Here is an 18,732-nt window from a genome sequence, read left to right on the forward strand (position 1 = left end):
TTAACGTTACGCCTAACATTTTTTGTTTCATCGCTCTTTGCGCGCTCCTTAGCTTATTCTCGAGCTTCTTTGTCGACCTCCAAGTGTCTTCCCCATATTTTAGCACCAGTAGAATGCAATGATTTTATACCTTTCTTTTCAATGATAGTAGTTATCTCCCAGTCAGGATTTGGCAACGCCTGCTGTATGCACTCCAACCCTGTAAATTTCCTTCTCATGATTTTGGTCCCCTGTGAGTAATTGACCTAGGTAAACGTACCTCTTCACAGACTCTAGAGGCTGACTGGCGATCCTGAACTCTTGTTCTCTTGCCAGGCTATTGAATATTATATTTGTCTTCTGCATATTAATCTTCAACCCCACTCTCACACTTTCTCTATTAAGTTCCTCAATCATTTGTTGTAATGCGTCCCCAGTGTTGCTGAACAGGACAATATCGTCTGCAAATCGAAGGTTGCTGAGGCATTCGCCGTGGATCCTCACTCCTAAGCCTTCTCTGTTTAATAGCTTGAATACTTCTTCCAAGCATGCAGTGCATAGCATTGGAGAGATAGGGTCTCCTGCCTGACCATTTTCTTGATAGGTAAATTTCTACTTTTCCTGCGGACAATCAAGGTAGTTGTGGAATCTTTGTAGATAGTTTCCAAGATATTCACGCATGCCTGTATTCCTTGAGTACATAATGCCTCTATGACTGTTGTTATCTCTACTGAAGCAAATCTATGAAAGCCATATAGAGAGGTTGATTGTACTCTGCACATTTATCAATTACCCGATTGATGACATGGGTGTGATTCATTCTAGAATATCCCTTCATGAAGCCAACCTGTTAGATGGGAGGTAATGTGGAAAAGTTGGAAGCGTTTACTTTCTGCTACTCCCTATATTGACTAAGTTGCTACAAGAGAGGTAAATTACAAAAAATAAAATGCGTAGAGAGGACGAAAGAAAGCACCATAAAAGAGAATGCTGATTTTTGTTTACAGAAGAGAGAGAGAGTGAGAGAGAGAGAGAGCTGCGAAAATTGAATTGTGCGGTTCAACCTCCGAAACCTGCAGTTTGTGTCATGGTCGCCGAAGAGAGCTCCGGTATAATTTTTACCGCCTGGGGTTTTTCAACCGCTACCTAAGCCTAAATGAACTTTTCTTTTTCATTTCACTCCCATCGATATGCGGCAGCAGCGGTCGGTGATCGAACCCGCAACTTCGTACTGAGCTGCAGAACGTTATAGCCCCTGAGTCACCACGCGACAGGTCATAGCTGCGGTAGGAAAGGCTTTCCTATAGAAGGCAGCAGGCAGTTACGTACCACCTCTTTCATCAACTCTTACCTCAGTCAATGAACTGATAATCTTTTCGACAAAGTGTATGTAGTGACCACCGCTAGGCTCGTCCCTGCCTCTCCCCGTAACCACGCTAGCTACCTGTTTATATCTGCACTGACCTTACATGTGGTGGAAGTTCTCTAGCCAATAGTCGTCTTACGTCGCTTGGACACCGCAGTGGATGTCTACGGGAAAGTTTACCCCTTTTGGGAATCGATAACCTGTGCGAAGGTGCACACGGGTGCCTTCTCAGTGTGCCACCATTCAAAGAAGCAATCTCCAGAGCCGGTTATTAGCACGCGCTTTAATGCTGAGTGTATACTAGCGGCTTAGGTACTCAACTACGCCGAAGCGTCCGACCTCACATATGTTCTGCACGGAGTGCGGCCCCATGAAGAGAACCAACAGTTTTAGTTCAGAAACCAACCTCTACAGACCTCAATGACCGAGTGTAATGGCGATGCGCACATCCGTAGGAAGCGGTACCCCCCCTCTTCCCTCAGGGCTCTCTCCTTTCTGTCTCTTCTCTTTTTTTTACCCCTTAACCCCCTTCCCCTGTGTAGCGTAGCAAGCCAGACACGCGTCTGGTTGACCTCCCTTCCTTTTCTTTTTTTGTTCCTTCTGTGTTCCTCTCACATACCGCTGCTGTATGCAGTCAGTAAACTGAACCTCGAAGACACTCGAGGAATGAAACTTGCAAAGCTAAACTCTCGTTGGCCGCCTGCCGCTCTCGTTGCATCGCCACCCAGGTCGATATGTGTGTGTCGAAATTCACCCGCGAAAACAAAAGAGAGAAGCGAAAGCACGTATCCCGTGCCAGCTGGTCCTCACGCAGTCTGCGCCGGAAACATGCATGCGGACGTGTGCAAATGCGAAGCGCAAATACGGCGATGGAAGATGCGCGTCGCATGACGGTGCGCGCGTGTTTTTAATTTCACTTTCGGTGTTTTCGTCGGACTCACGTTAGAGGCGTGCGGCATCGAGCCGATGTGCGATGATATGCGCTACGGCAGAACTTGTATGAATTGAAATGCCGCTGAGCCAGCTGATCGTTTTTTTTTTTGACACGCATTACAAGCGTGCTATGTTATGGAGGTGAGTAGGAGGGAGTTTCTGAAGTTTTTTAGTATTTGTGGCGTATGTAGACAGAGGTGCTAGCTTTGTAAGAAGCTGGAGGTGTTGCGCTCGCTGATCACTGGTATGCTACTCCAGCTACAAAAAAGCTGCGGTTTTGCCGATAATACGAAGTATATGACGTGCTAGTTAGCTCAATATTATGCGTGACAAGTCGCGCACTGCGTCGTCTGGCGCTAAAACACTTTCACGAACGCTGCCACATTCGTCATCAACTCAGATCTATCGATGCTGTAATGCTCTCCATTGTTTTTCCTATCTTTTTCAAGTACTTTTTCTGGGTCTCGTGTTATTTCTGTCCCCTCATAGTACAAGCAAAAGTTGCGGAAGTGCCGGCAACGTAAGATACAAACTTTCCCGTTTTGAGAAAAGCAATTTAATTAGTCGCCGTTCGCGGACAATGTTGTCGCGAAAATGAAGCTGAATAGAGACTGTTTGTCCACTTTAGTGCCAGCGGCTTGTTTACATATATATATATTTTACAGTTGTCAAACTGAATGAAATGGCAGACCCGTTTGTTGGTTGGCTGTTTGTATCCACCCACGACTAGACGCGCCTAATAAGACTATTGTCAGGAAACACATTTATTTTGTCTTACCAACAAAACACTTAAGAATCTCCAAAATAGGCTGCTTGGACTTCGATACACCGTTGCCAGCGTTTCTGCCAAGTTACTGAAGTCGTCTGTTTGGTGCTTTAGTACTTCAGTGACATGCACCAGCTAGCTCAACAAAAAGTTCTGCTGGAGTTTCTGCCAAGACTGGTACGCTGCCTGATAGGCGGCAACCGGAACACCCTTTAGAGACCGCGCCATGGCTGCATTGACTTTGTTTGCGGCCTCAAAATTGTGTCCTTTCAAGCCGCATTGAATACGAGAGAAGAAAAAGAAGTTTGCCGGAGACAGGCCGAGACTTTAGGGGGGGGGGGGGGGGGGGTGAGGCTGCGTGAGCGTTGCCGCGTTGTTCTTGGCCAAAATCGCCTTCACTTTCGGCGATATCGCTTTGTCGGGATGGAGCACCCGGATAGTGGTGATCTCGATTGCGGGCGCGGAAAGCCCTATTTCTGAAGTGATCGAGTACTTCCGTGTAAAATGTAGCGCCCACATAGCCAAGAATGTCGGACATTGTCCCTTCGGCAATCTGTTGAACATCAATGGGAACTCAATGGGAAACACTTTTTAAAATTTATATTTCAAATGATCGATCTAGTTTGAATAATTTTTCGTTAGCAACGCCGATAGAGTACTTCTGTCTAATAACATGCGCATTTATAACACTGAGTCGGCAATTAGTGCTGCGTTATATCAGTGTTGCCGTCATGATTAAAACGACGCAATGAATGAAAGACGAAGTTAGCACTAAGTGCCATAAATGCGCGTGCTATCTGTAGGAAGAAGTGTACTTTCGACGTTGCTATTTGAAACTTTTTGAAATTCGGCCAATCTCTCGAAACATATCTTTTTTTAAGTATTACCCATCGAGTTACGCTGGCGTATTGTGGGGAAGTTCGACAGACTGCTGAAGTGGTAGTGTCCAAATTTCTTGAACATGGAGTTTGTCCAGTTGGTTGAGATTCCTTTGCTCGATGGTGAGATCCATCTCGAACTCTATCCGAGGTTAAAAAAGAAGATAGTACGTTTAGCAATAGATTTTTTTCTCCCTGCGACACCGGCGCCGCCACGCAGCAGTTCTCCTCATCGGAAACAAACAAAGCATTATTACTTTACAGACACACCCTGCCTATAGCTGCTATGTTGTAACTGCAATTAGATCAACTAGATATGTTCTTATTTTCACAATAGTTTATCACAGCTCGTTTCCTTCTGCGAGCTTTCGGAGAAATTATGCTGAAAGACATGTACTGTAATGGACATGTAATGAGGAGGGAAGATAACCGATGGTCATTAAGGGTTACGGACTGGATTCCAAGGGAAGGGAAGCGTAGCATGGGGCGGCAGAAAGTTATGTGGGCGGATGAGATTAAGAAGTTTGCAGCGACAACATGGCCACAATTAGTACATGACCGGGGTAATGGGAGAAGTATGGGAGAGGCCTTTGCCCTGCAGTGGGTGTAACAATGATGATGATGATGATGATGGTGATGAAGGAAATCCCGCTTTCTCATCGTTACCACCATGATTTTATGGTGGTCACGTGCTCTAATGTGCACCTAAATTCGAGTGCACGACCATTTTCGCATTTTGCCTCTCTGGAAACTCAGCCGCCGTGGCCGGGCATTGAACACACTAACCACTAATGCACCGCGGCGGGGTATACTTGACACTTAGTCGAGCGCGATTATCGGAAATGTCTGATACCAATCAAACACTTCGATTTTAAATCGATCGGCACGAGTATGTGAAGTCCGGATACTTCGAATATCTAATCATGGCCGAATATAAGCAATGCAGCCTACGCTGTTATCGAGTTTGTCTGCATTCGAAAGAAAGCGGCACATATACACCCCCACAAGATATCCTTGTTGAAATTCTACAGAAGTGTTTACGAGCTTCCGTAGTGTTCAGTGTGATTTCTGTTGCGATACAAGTGAATGTAATGCACGATTTGTGGAAGGGCGACCCACGTGGTGCTTCAGGGGTCTGTTGCAAGCCAGCCAGATGTCGTGTTGTGTTTAAATGCTGTCACGTTTCAAGCGACTTCCGCATCGCTACAGCAGCACTGCATTTGACTGTCGGACGTCAGCTTTCACAATAATTATTTTCCCTCGATGCTATTTTATTATTTTTTTTTTGTTATCATGCGTCTCGACGTGTGCCCGGTCCTGGTAATATCGAGGGCGTGGTTTCGTGCGAGCCAGTGACGAAGGGCAAATCGGAATGGAAACGAAAAAGGAATCCTTACAAAATACGGCTCTAGTATTATTTTGCCACTTTCTCTACGCGCGCCTTTTTTACAGATTTAAAGTCTATTAACTGATTTTATATTTGATTGTATGTGCGAATGCCTCATTTTCTGAACATTCATACTCACACGAAAATTTTCGGTAATTAGCACCATTATAGAAAGTGCACGCAACTAATGTGCCACGGCCTTCAACTTCCTTCGCGTCGGCTTCTCTCTCACGTGAGCTTGCCTCCACAAGCCATCAAGCAACGCCAGGTTACGCGAGGTATTTAAGCTCTCGGGTATCGAAATATTTATGAGCAACCAGATTTACTACATCTCGATCCACCACACAGCAGTAAACCATGCGTGTTGGGCACAGTCGGGGCGAATGAGGCAGGAAAGGGTAGAAGAATGGTTATGGGGGCTGTTCTCGGAAACAGCGCAAGCCGACCGTGAATAACGCCAACTTTCCTCGCGACTCCTCCATCTCAGTTCCCGCCGACTACACCTACCGCATTTTCTCGTTTTTACCTGCTTGCCCTACTTTTTTCCCACAAGAAGCAACGCAAGAAGGGAGGAAGCAAGAAAAGGGATTAGACGCTATATGGCCCAAAAGAGCCCAGTTTGCTATCGCACGCTGCGGGAGAGCTGAATAAGGTAGAGAGAGAGAGAGAGAGAGAGAGAGAGAGAGAGAGAGAGAGAGGCAAGGAGATAAGACTCCATGCTAGGCGGATGTTGGCCTAAGAAGCGCCACCGTACACGTACACCGCACAGACACTTTTCCTGCATGCACGCGCACGGGAGTCATGACAGAGCACAGTAACGCTTAATACACCTGACGTCGTGGACTGAAGAACGTTGAAGTGGGAGCGCAATTGCCGCATTCTTGGTATTCTTTCCTGATGCAGGGTTTCGCGCGCCAGCGACGGAGACGGCAGATTTGAGGTCAGCAAAGTTCAAAGTGGCGCCGGTTCTAATAACGAAGAATGCCGCATTCCTGCGAACGTTGCCCGGAACGAGCGTGTGGCTTTATGGCGACGCTGCATTCACGCACCCGTTTACGTCTTCACGAAGTACGTCCGTGATTGTGTGCATGGTATACGGAGAATGATTACAGGCTAAAACCGGCTACAGCCGCGCCGCTGCAACACAGCATCAGGGCCGCTACGACTACTGTCACAGTGAGCTGCACTAGGCTCCATAGCAGGCGATATGTGCAGCGTACGAATTTCCTTTATTTCTTCAACCATTAGTACGTTATGGATACCATCGCAGTGAACTACCCATTTGCGCAAGCTTCCAAATATTACAAAAAGGATGGATACGTGGGCTAGATGGTAATGCGTTGTAATAAAAACTTAGAGCACTAAAAACACAAAGGACGTAGAAGAAGAAAAACATACCACACGCGCGTGTGCTGTGTGTGTGTTTATTGTTCCACGTCCTTTGTGTTTTTAGTGCTCTAAGTTTTTACTTTCAGATATTCCATAGCAGACGGCAACTTCCTTTCAGCCTCCTTTCTTCTATATAAGAGGTGGGTGAGAAGATGTTGAAAGTAGCACGTTTACGACTGCTATACATTTCGCTTGTCAAGAAAGGTGCCGGCGTTCGTCACACTGATGATCGATTGACTCGTGGATTTCAACGTCCAGAGAACACCACTGGGGCTATGAGAGATGCTGTAGGGGAGGGCTCCGGATTATAGTCGACCGCCTGAGGTTCTATAACGTGCGCCTAAATCTAGAAGTACACACTCGTTTCTTTTTCTTGTTTTTTGCTTTCCGGCCTCATCGAAGTGCGACAGCTGCAGCCAGGAATCGAGCCGGCGACCTCGTGCTCAGGAGTATAACGACACAGCCACTGAGCCAGCACAGAAGGTTGCACCTATAACAGATGAATGAATGAATGAATTAATGAATGAATCTGCCCCCTCTTTCTTTGGTCAACATGGCTGTGACCTTAAAGGAAAAAGGCGGAGGCGACGTATAATCGAGTGGATACGACACCTCGCCCACCCCTATTTTCGTTCACAAGTTCTCCCCTCCCTAACAGCGCGCGTTTTTCTCCGTTCGCTCGCACAAAGTCGGTCGACGAGAGATATCCCCCGAGCTTCCATGCTTTCTCCTATTCTGGGCGGAACCCTTTCGCATTTTCCTCCGCTGAAGGGTGAAAAAAATGAACGAAACAAATAACCGCTTGAAGGGAAAAAAGGAGACAGACAGATAGGAATGGAGCGAAGGGGTGGTAAAAAAAGGGGAAAGAAAAGTTAAGCCCCTTCCGAAGGGCTCGTCACCCATCAACCGCAGCATGACGCTGGCGGCGGCGGCGAAGCTAGCGCCATCTCGCCGTTACGGCTGGAAGAACTGGCTCCTGCCGAGCGGGAGAACAAGCTAACCGACGACTACGAAGGCGACGTTTTCGCTTGCGCGCCTGATCTGCTGCTGGCCTAAACTTTCGCTGCGAGCAAGAGCCGAGCGGGGGCGATAAAAGGGAAGCTTCCGCTCTCCCTACAAGGGAAGGGAAAGATGGCCCTCGAGGAAGACGGGCTGGCGAACAGAAGGCAGCGAGGTAGGAGGAAGCGTAGAACAAAACGGGGTAAATGCAAGGCAGGAAGGAAGAGGAGCGGGAAGTTAAAAAAAGAAAGGGAAGGGCGGGGAGGGAAGAAGGAAGATAAAGGAAGACTGGAAGGGGAACAACGGGACTGCATGCTCGCTTGGCGCGAGCGTGCACCGACACCGCGCTTCCAACGCCACGCGCACAAAACGGACAAACGCGTCGCGTCGTCGTCTGCGGCTCAAAGTTTTGCAGGCGATAAATCACGCCGTCCCGGAAGGCGACGGGGCTTGTTGTTAAACGGGATTTAGAAGAAGAGAGGACGGTTTTCCTTCTTTCTCCTTTTCTTTATTTTTTTCTTTTTTTTTTCTTGAGGAAACGAAAGATGGCGAGAGAGAGTCTACGATGACTTACTCGGCGCGGTTTATGCAAGCATGGCCACCGCAGCTACAAATGGTGAGCGGAGGAGAGGAGGAAGACGAAACTGAAGAGAATGTGGGCCAGTTGTGAGAACGTCAGAGGGAGATGGCGCCGCGATCGAAAAATTTGTGAAAAGACGAGGCTCGTTCTTTTGCCTCGGAGAGCCACGCTGCTGCAGTGACGTCGACGCTCGCCTATTTAGCGGGCGCCACTGGAAAGAGCTTGCTGGGGATGAACGCGAGGTCGTAACATTTGAGCCGATTGGGGTCAGAGGAGCAGCAGGCCGCTTGTCGCGTCACGTCGTGGGGTTATTATGACGCACCGCTCCCCGGAGGGTCCCTTGTTGTGAGACATATATATATATATATATATATCTTTTTCTTGAACAACACTGCTTTAAAGCTGTGAAGTGCCCTGTCGCTCGGGTTAATTTTTTTATATACCTCACCGATCGTAGTTTACTGGCTATGGGATTGCGCTGCTTAGCTCGAGGTCGCACGTTTGATGCCGGCTGTGGCGGTTGCATTTCGATGGGGGCGAAATGCAAGAACGCTGGTGGTACTTAGACTTAGGTGCACGTTAAAGAACCCCAGGTGGTCCAAATTATTCCTGCGTCCCCCACCATACGGCGTGCCTCATAATCATAAAGTAGCCTTGGCGCGCAAGACCGAGCAACTTAATTTTATTGTTTGCTGTTCTATAGCTATCATATAGACATCTATACCAGATACGACTATACTGTCAGCAGCAGTCTTCAGCTGTTAGCAATGTCAATTTATACTATGTGATTTATCTCGACGTACCAAACGTTTTTTATGAATTGGCACATTAAAGTAAATTTTAGGATTACGCGAGAAATATAGAACGAGATATTGTCGCGGTTTGGTAATAGTGAGGAGGTATATATCAGGGAATCGATGAAATGGCGGTAGTCTTTATTTGGGGAGCCTGTGCGCAGAAAGAAAAGCAACACTAAATGATAAAAAAGCGTCAAGCATGAGTCAGACGGCGCTCGTCGACTCTCAGCCCCCCATTTCAAGAACGCCGGCTATTCATGTGTCACCGCACGTTCCCCGAGCCATCCATGGTGTTTGCGTAGATTCGAGATTCTACAACCTTATTCTCTTCGTGCGTGTGATCGTATTAGAAAAGCTGATTTCGATGTGGAATCGGGAACAATGTGCTCGAAATTTCAGAGACAGAAGGCGTGCTTTAACTGCATGAAGCGATCACACTGTAACGGCAGTAATACCGAGAAAAGTGTCACCGCGATCAAAAGTAAAAATATTACCATGCGACAGCCATGCGCAGTAGTATGTTTCTTTCCTGAAGTGGCCGCATAAATTGTTCAGCTGTTCAGCACAAAGTCTACTATAGTCCTCGCTGTGTTTCTTTTTTTTTTTCATTTGTTGCTGGTCGCTCACTGAATGTTGCCTGTGTGACGACTTGCGTAATTAAGATTTCTTTCCGTTCAAATGCAAGAAAACCTTTATCTCCGCCATTAAAAATTCCAGTAGAAGCCATCGATAATGATTACCAAAGACACTGTTAGCTTCTGTGAAACTCGCTGGGATTTAGTTGAGCGCCATTTTATTTAAGCCACCTTATGAACGAAACAAATACAAGCGGGCCGCACATTCGGGAATAGAGTGGCGCTAAACGCAGTGACGCACGCTGCGACTCCACCATGTCACTCACGTGACTCACGCGACGGCGGATTACAGGGTATTCGTAACAGGCCACGGTTTGATTCGACACCATCTCTGGGATCGGTTCACTTTACATTCAGGCTGACTCCGGGATCGACCGACGTTATTCGGCCAGTCATCGACCGAGCACACGCGCCAATCTCCGGGGACGAAAGCCAAAGAGAGCTACGCTTAAGTAAAATATTTACGCAAGTTGAGTGCTCGTGTATACTTGTTGCAATGAGGCAACACGCTGTTGCCCTGCGAAATTTCGTAAAGAACAGAGCCGGTCACCGGCGTGTTTGGAGGAGGGGGGGGGGGGGAGTACAGATGGCTATATAGGGTGTCCCAGCTAACTTTAGCCAGAGCTAAAAAAATATGCGAATTCCACGTAGCTGGGCAGAACCAAGGTTGTAGGGTTGGTACAGGTGGCTATGCAGGGTGTCCCAGCTAACTTTAGCCAGAGTTTAAAAATATGCGAATGCCACGTAGCTGGAAAGAACCGTTTCTAGGAAGAAATTTCTAGGGGTCGTATAGATGGTCACACAGGGTGTGGCAACTAACTTTAGCAGAGTTTAAAATATGCGAATGCAGCGTAGCTGGAAAGAACCAAGGCACTTTGCGTGCATTTGCGGGCTCCTTTCAGACTCGGAAAAACACTTTTATGTATTGGGAGTTTTTCATGTTGCTGTACAATTTTCTCATTGATACTCTTCATCTAAATATAATATTTGAGAAGTTGACAAATTAGTTAGGACGAATTATGCAATGAGATAGAATTTAAAAAAAACATAATCTCAGTATCTCCAAGGGACGGCAAACAACATTACCTTGGTTCTGCTCAGCTACGTGGCTTTCGCATATCTTTAAACATGGGCTAAATTTAGCTGCGAGCCCTGTATAAGCCGATTCGTTAGAAGCGTGGCACATCCCGTTTCTTACCGTTCGCAGTCAGAGAACAACAAACCACCCATCGACTGAAGGATTAGATCGTCGCACGGAAGCTAACGCATAAATCAAGCTCGCCTACTTTGCCACTCAAAGCTGCCACGAAGAAACGAAAGAACCGCAACTAAGCGGAGACAGGATTAGGTCGTAAAAAGGATTATCGCGACGCGCCATCGTTAGGACAGGGTGTGCGTGACAAAATTGAGGACAATAGAGCAACATGCACAAAATTTCGCAGAGTCTCGCTCCTCATATATGTATGCCTGGCGGGATTTCCTGCACCGTGCCGTTCCGTACAGCATTACTTTATTCGCGCGTGAATGAGTGAGCGTGTGTGTTTTACGTTTGCATAAAATACCAAAAACTCGAGAGGATTATATTTGTCGACCTGATTGTAGATCGGAGAGCAGAATCTGCACATCGCGCAACTTTCGTAATGAAGACGGTTAAACGGAAACTTAATTTTTAACTATTTCTAAACGCATGTAAGCAGGTCAATTGAATCTCATTTCAAAATATTCTGTATGAGGTGTAGGTCATGTTGGTAGTACAGGTATTGTTTTCGTCGCTTATTTTGCCTTGTGGGAGACTCACTCATGCAAGCCTCTTAAGAAGAAAGTTTTAGTTTTGGTCTTATGGGATGGCTGGCAGGAAATTGCTCGTGTCATTCTGCTACAGTTGCTCGATCAGGAAGCACTTCCGATAAGTATCACAAAATTAACTTGGATTTAGCTGTCAGGTCTCAGCGGACCTGTCTAAGCTAGGTATGCACTATATGTCCATGAAGGCCAAGTGTTGATGGCTTCGTAACTTTGCAAGAATAGAAAATAAAAAGAAGATTACATAAAAGCTTTCAGACGGCATGCCGTAATCTGAACTTTATTAGTGAACATTTGTGTGCTGTCCGGGTGCGCGCACTGACTGAATTTTACCCTTAACATTGACGCAGCCGTGATAGAGGCTAACCTCTCGTTTTCGTTACGCTTCCTGTCCCCTTTGTCCTTAACTCTGTGTAGGCTAGCCAACTAGACGATAATCTGGTTAACCTGTCCATACTTTCTTCACTTTATGCTTTCTAATGCGGTAGCACTATAAGTGCACTTCACCCACTTTGTAGGTATCCGTAGGACGAAACAACCCGAGGAATGTGGAACGCACCCGAGCGCGTCAAATTATGCGCGAAAGCGCAAGTTTGTAAAAGGTACGAGACATGGAAAGGTACTTTCACAAACCAGAGTGTGGAAGGTCGCCCATTACGCAGGCGGGCGGTGATGTCGCGTCGTCTAGTGCGCAGCGGAAGAAGCGGACCAGTCCCGGAGTTTTGTGCAGCATAGTAGACTGTGCCACAGTCATACTACGATGGGACCGACAGTTGCCCAGGCTGCAAAATGTGCCGGAGAAGCTTAGTTTCATGGCATTTAATTAACCGCATCAGCGAGAACTTCGCTTTAAATGAATTCCAGCATGTGCATTGGATGTGCCGTCACTGTACCCTATCCCTCAAGCTTATGCTTTTTTAGCCATAGTAATGCGTGTTAATCAGTGCCACACAAAGGCAAAGGAGAAGTGGTCGTGTGGGGCACCTGGAGTCTTGAAATACGTCATGCTATCGCATACTTTGACAAATAGCGGTACCTGATCTCTGCATGCCCGACTTTCTATCGCTTTTTTCTTCATGCCCTCACTGTAACGTCGAGGCTTACCTCAAAATATGGGATCCTCTATTTCGCCTGGAACGCAGTGAAGCGCGGTCCACCGGCCGCGCTTCACCGTAGCACAATGCCCGAAACTGTGAAAAAAAAAATATTATTGCCGTGTGTAACTGTAACTATTACTGTCTCCTGTTCCACGCCGAAGCCGTGAAACACACTTTTTTTTCCCTCAACGTAATGTGTGCTAATCAGTGCCTCGCAGAGAAAGCACTGATGGTGGGGTGCACCTGGGTGCCTGATATGCATCACAATACGTTAGCCGTGATAGTTGGAAAATGTCTTAGAATCTGTGCAGTCTTCCAAGGCAGTCATATGAAGTCAGCAGACAGACTTGCGACTTGTTCCGAGTTACAAAATGAAACGCTAAAACATTACTTAGGGAAAGAACGACAGAAAGAAATAAAGAAAGATAGAAAGAAAGAAAGAAAGAAAGAAGGAAAGAAAGAAAGAAAGAAAGAAAGAGGCTGAGTGAACAGTGAACACGGATACTGTACTCAGTTAGGAAGAGGGCTTCATGATTTTAGAATTGATTGATTGATTGATTGATTGATTGATTGATTGATTGATTGATTGATTGATTGATTGATTGATTGATTGATTGATTGATTCTTTTCTGCTTAAGGCCATGTTCTTCCATGCAAGGTAGCAAACCGAACTTTTTTCTTTGCTAACCTGCCGGCCTAACCTTCATTTTTCGCCCTCCTGATTGCAAATAAAAGTTGTAGGGGAGAACTTCAGATGAGCTTTAACCACCTCAGATAGTCCAACATGCACTTCGGGTAACATTCCGCTGCCGACGGGAGCTGTCGCCGCGACGAAGGATCAAATATGCAGCCTATATAAAGCTTAGCAGAAGAAGGACATGACCCCTCCGCAGCAGTTCAACTGTGTTTCATGACGGCTATACTGCTGACGCTGCTGAGCAACTCGTTTCTGCAAAACTCATTACTTACGTCCACCCTTTGCACGTTTCTCCTTCTCGCAGACTACAGCTGCCTGGACATCAGGTGATCGACATCGGCCCGGATAAGCGACGTCGCGAAGCGCCTCTAGCGAAAAGGAACCAAGCCAAGGAACAAAGAAGGAGCGAGCGCATTGCCCATCATGACGACACCGCCAGCCACCGTTCGACGTGTATCAAGCGTCGTTCGCTGAGCCCGTATAGATAGTATAGGGAAACGGTGACACACACTGGCGATGGTGACCCGTGCCTAGCGCAAGCCCGTGACCAGAACGCTCGACGCCGCCTCAGAACTGTGTTGTGTGTGCCTTATACGTGGTTCGGAGGACGCCGCGCTGTGATTGGTGCGGACCTGGCGGTGTATGTGTGTGTGCGCTGCTCCGTCATCCCCGTTTTCGTTGCTCCTCTTTTTTTTTTCTCTCTCTCTCTCTATTGCGAGTGCCCAGGGCGAGTGGATGGAAGTGGCACCGTGGTGTTTGTAGCGGTAATTGGATGCGATGTGTAGCGAAGCGGCGTGAAACAGAGGGCACCGCCTCAGGCTGCGGTGAGGCGGCGCCTGCGTTTCTCGGCAGAAATAATTGACGTTGAAAGTGGTTCTGCGCAGCCTTCGGCAGATTTTTCTCCGTACGTCTACTGGTTGTACCCGGGTCTGACTGGACTTGTTGGTTAGCTACAATCTGGAATACAGCGCAATCGCTGACAGTTCTGGCATTCGTGCGCTGCGAGCCGGTCTGCACGCTGTACGAAGCCTTGCAGAGCTAATCGTGGGTTCTAAATGTTGAGTAGTAATCAAAATTTGAGCTTCAGCAAGGGCGCTCGAGTTGCATACAAATGACTAGCTAGCAAAAAAGAAAAAAATATGTGCGCTATTCATTTGAAGCTTCGATGTTTTCAGCTAACCTCGCGTGAAGGAGCACAAGCAAGCAAGAGCTCCCACCAACAGTTTCAGCGGACCACCTCCTCTTCTTATTGAAGCAATGACATTTTATTTTTCCGATAGAAAGCTGTTTTAATTGTGGGAGGGGTGCAAATTCAATCAGGACAGCTCTTCACTGAGTTTAAATTACCCCAACGTGTCTACAACATAAAACACGTTTCTGAACATTTTACTTAGTTTTCGGCACCATCATAGCGTGATCGTATAATAATAGAGACTATATTTTAATGGAGCCAAAGCGACTCAATGTATATAACACGGTAAATGTAAAGTGTATAATTAATGTTGCCTAACCAAACTGTGGTTTGATCTCTCTAATGGCGATGACAACGTGTGACTCTTCCCATTTGAGGTAGAGTTTCAAGCGCATGGTGAATTCGTCTTAGTCATACAAGACATTTTCATCGAAAGCCGTGCCGTGGCATCTTCCTGATAATGACAGGATATGTATAAATCGAGTGTTATCCCGTTGCCTCCATTTGTTACAGTACTTGGGCATTGATACGATCTCTATCGGGTGAGGTGGGCCTTCGCCGCAAGAATCGGGAAACGAGGACGAAGCCGAGCATCGTGATGAGGAAAAAAAATAGAAAATAATGTATTCACTTCATTGGTACGTGGTTGTGACTCTCATCCGATCTCATCTGATTGGTTCTGATCAAACGCGGGGGCCAGGACGGCCTTGTATAACCCCTCTTTCTTTCGTTGAGCGAATCCACTGGCCAATCGCAAACGCCGAATCGTTCACCACCTCTGTGTCCATCGCTGGTTGTCACGCTGCTGTTCGCGGTGCTCATGTCCTCAACGAGCTGCTCGTGTACTTGGCGCACCTGTCTCCAACATGTCACAAATAGGAGGGAACCACCGGTCGTCGATGCTATTCCCCCGGCAGTTTTCGACAAGGACCGTTTCATCGATAATTGGCCACTTCGCGACGGTCAGGAGGGCGACGCTGCTGTCTTGAAGCCAAGTGAATGACGAGGCGTGAACATCAACCGTGACAGCTGCGTGTTGCTGGTGGGGCATCCCTCCGTCGCCAGGCATGGTAGTCGACGGCTTCTTGGAAAACTTAGGTCGATCATAACAGCATGTTGTAAATGTGCCTAAAAAACTGAACAATCAAACAGTTGGACCAGCTGTAAGAAGCGACTGGATGCGCCAAAGAAAAAAAAAAAGAATTAGGCTACGTGACCGATCATCAAAAAAAAAAAAGAAAGAAAGAGGGAGAAAGCAGTTAGATATAGCTGAAACTAGTTTTCCAAACTACTAAATCAACGAGCCAGCGACCTATAGCAAATGGCGACTCAAATGTTGGAGCGTTCGCTCAGATGTTATCTAGTCTCATTTGACCCCCTGCTTTGATTCACATGTTGCTTCACACAAGAAACATGTTGATAAAAGAGTGCCAGAAGATGCTTGTGTTTCCATTCTCATTTGTATTCTTATGGGAACAATATGGAAATATCAACGCTAGTCCTACTATTTCGTGTTATTTTTATTATTCATAACCGAGCGAGGGCCGCCTCGCAGCGTACGTCTCGTCCGTGTATAGAGCAATGGCGTCAAGCGCCCGATATCATCGTCTCGTCCGGTGTGATCGAAAGTCTCTTATACGCTGAAGTGTTCGCATGCTGAGTGTGTGTGATATCGGAGTCCTCTAGTGACGTGGTACAATCTGCGTACGCTCAAGAGCACTGTGCGCTGCTGCTGCACATGTGTATAACCGTGAATGAATAAAGAAAGGAAAAGATAAGCCAGGCGAAACGCACGCACGAACCACACAGGCAAGTGCTTGGACATCATCGCGTTCTTCGGGACGGTTATCACCCGTTCGGTTGCTTTTCTTTCTTTCTTATATTCGTTGCACTCAAGAGTTTACCCTCCGTGCGCGTACATAAGCTGTTTCATTCTTTAGAGCCCCCACCCTATCCCCACCTCACAACAAGGTATAACAGCGTGGCCAATCGTCTCGTAATTCCCTCCTTAATCGTCTTTCTTTATCGTTGATTCACGTCACAGCTAGGTGCCCTGTCTCGGGTCAAAACATCCCTATCTAGTCAATCCACAGCGGTTCGAAAGAACTGCGCATGGTTTAGTCATTGATGCATGCCACGAACGCGTGTTTTTGTCACGCTTACGCACGGGCAACGAGTCACGCCCGCCGTATTTGCGACTGCATAATATGAAAATTTAGCCAGCCGTTGATGGTGCACGCACACGCAAACAAAACAAGAAGCAGTACGCTGAATGCAACTTGCATAAGGTTGCGTACTGTGCTCGGAACGGAAAGGGAAAGCTTCGAGCGCGGATCGATAGTCTAGTCAATAAAATTAATCTATGCTCATCCATAAAACGGGGCTCCTCGGGAATTCGGTCGCACCGCGAATAACTAAGCGGCGACATGAATGTATGTTTCTTTTTTTTTTTTTCGTTGTAGATGCGTTGATAACAAACGATCTGCTGTTTCGTGAAGCGGGTAGTGCAGGAAGCAAAAAAGTTATGTTTTGCGTTTAGCTTCTCACGGTGCTTGTTATATATACATATATATAAAAGGCTGCCTGACAAATCCGCTGTGCACAACCCTTGCGCAGAGCGCGCGGCGTGTGATGAATTTGTTAATGACCGCAGTTTGTTGAGTACGTACGCCGTGACATAACTTCCTATATACTGACTTCACCATTTTCGCACGTTCGATGGTTGGCGCGAAGCCGAGGTTAAAAGCACTGCTGCTGCCGATGATGATGGGAAGGCCGAGCTACAGCGGAGGCATCCCTTAACGTATGAAGAACAGTTCTAGTTTAATTATTGAACAAACAAAGCCGGCGCACCATCGCTAATGACCAAAACTGCTCGGCGTTCAACTGTGCCACATACATAGAGTGTGACCTTGATGCAATCACAAGCTTATAGCGTAGATTATGCTGTTATGATTCTGCAATCCAACATGTACAGTGTTCTCGTTTTCGAGAGAATAAGAACGTTGTTTCGTACAAGCTTTGCCGTTGCCTGTTGAAAGCGTATGAGAGATTAGTTTCTTGCATTTTGACGTGCTACGGGTGTCCTGCAGATTCCTCTGAGCATACTGGCACCGATTCAGTCTCTAGGCTGAGGATATTCACTTACTGCGATTTATAGAAGCGTGAAAACTGCCTATCGGGAAAGAAGTTAACCGACGCCGGTACTTACTTAGAGTTTCTTTTCGCATTTAACAATTACCGGCTGCATGAAAACGTCATCAAGTGTCTTGGGATAAAGTCATTACCATTGGGCTCGCGGAATGCGCACTCCGTGTCGTTCAAGTTAGCTAAACTGTAACTATTTCGCCTGCGCGTGCAAACGTTGACATGCGCTCGGGCACCACTTATTCATGCAGGACCGAAGACACCGTGTCAACGAATAAAAAGGAATAAAAAGAAAAAGCTCGTCACTGAAGGTCTACTACAGTAAAGTCTCATGGGGGACATATTATGCTACTGTTCTGTAGCTCCACGCGAACGAAGAGCATCTGTCAAAAAAAAAAAAAAATGTTGGCGCGAAGGTGTTGTGTGAATGTCTGCGCAAATACATGAATGTACACAATGGGCTTTTATGGACGCACCACATCGCTGTTTACCCAACCACTCTGAAAACACCGCGTGTGTGTATCTTACAAAAAGAAAAAAAACGGAGAAATCTAATAAAAAATATCAGTGCATTTCAGCCTTCTGATTGAAAATGTCCTGTCTGTGTTTGTATTGGTGCGTGAGTGTCCTTTCTTCTTTTCTTTCTTTCTTTCTTTCTTTCTTTCTTTCTTTCTTTCTTTCTTTCTTTCTTTCTTTCTTTCTTTCACAAGTGCGTAGTGGCTCGAATACCAGGACGTTATGAGGTACAGGTAAGTGCTGCAAACTGAAGTAAGGAAAAAGAATAATAAAAAAAGTCTCTCAAAATTCTCACCGATTTCATTATGTGTGCGAAAGGACGCAATAGGACTTAGGACATATACGAAATCTGCTTTGGCAATTGTCGGCTGTTTTATTTGCTTTGTTCTCACTCAACACTTTAGAATTGTTCTATGATTGTTGTCCTTGCTTTCCGTTATACATTGATTAGTGTGGAAAGATTTAGGCAGAGGGTACCTCAGTTACTCCGTTGTTGTAGAGCAAACAGTGAGCAACTAAATGATAATACTAAAATAAATGAATGAATTTGCTAACAGAAAAGTACATACAC

General features: G+C 46.5%; 1 protein-coding gene across 1 annotated transcript in view; it reads left to right on the plus strand.

Annotated features, from left to right (window-relative positions):
• The window catches only part of LOC142571804 (hemicentin-2-like), a 309,978-nt gene extending 291,756 nt beyond the window's left edge, over nt 1-18,222 (plus strand). Inside the window, exon 12 of the mRNA XM_075680429.1 lies at nt 13,611-18,222. Coding sequence (XP_075536544.1) covers nt 13,611-13,636 — 26 coding nt within the window. The 3' untranslated portion in view covers nt 13,637-18,222. The remainder of the gene's footprint in view (nt 1-13,610) is intronic.
• Nucleotides 18,223-18,732: the final 510 nt, after the last annotated feature.

The sequence above is a fragment of the Dermacentor variabilis genome, chromosome 2 (assembly GCF_050947875.1).
Source record: "Dermacentor variabilis isolate Ectoservices chromosome 2, ASM5094787v1, whole genome shotgun sequence".
Lineage (NCBI taxonomy): Eukaryota > Metazoa > Arthropoda > Arachnida > Ixodida > Ixodidae > Dermacentor > Dermacentor variabilis.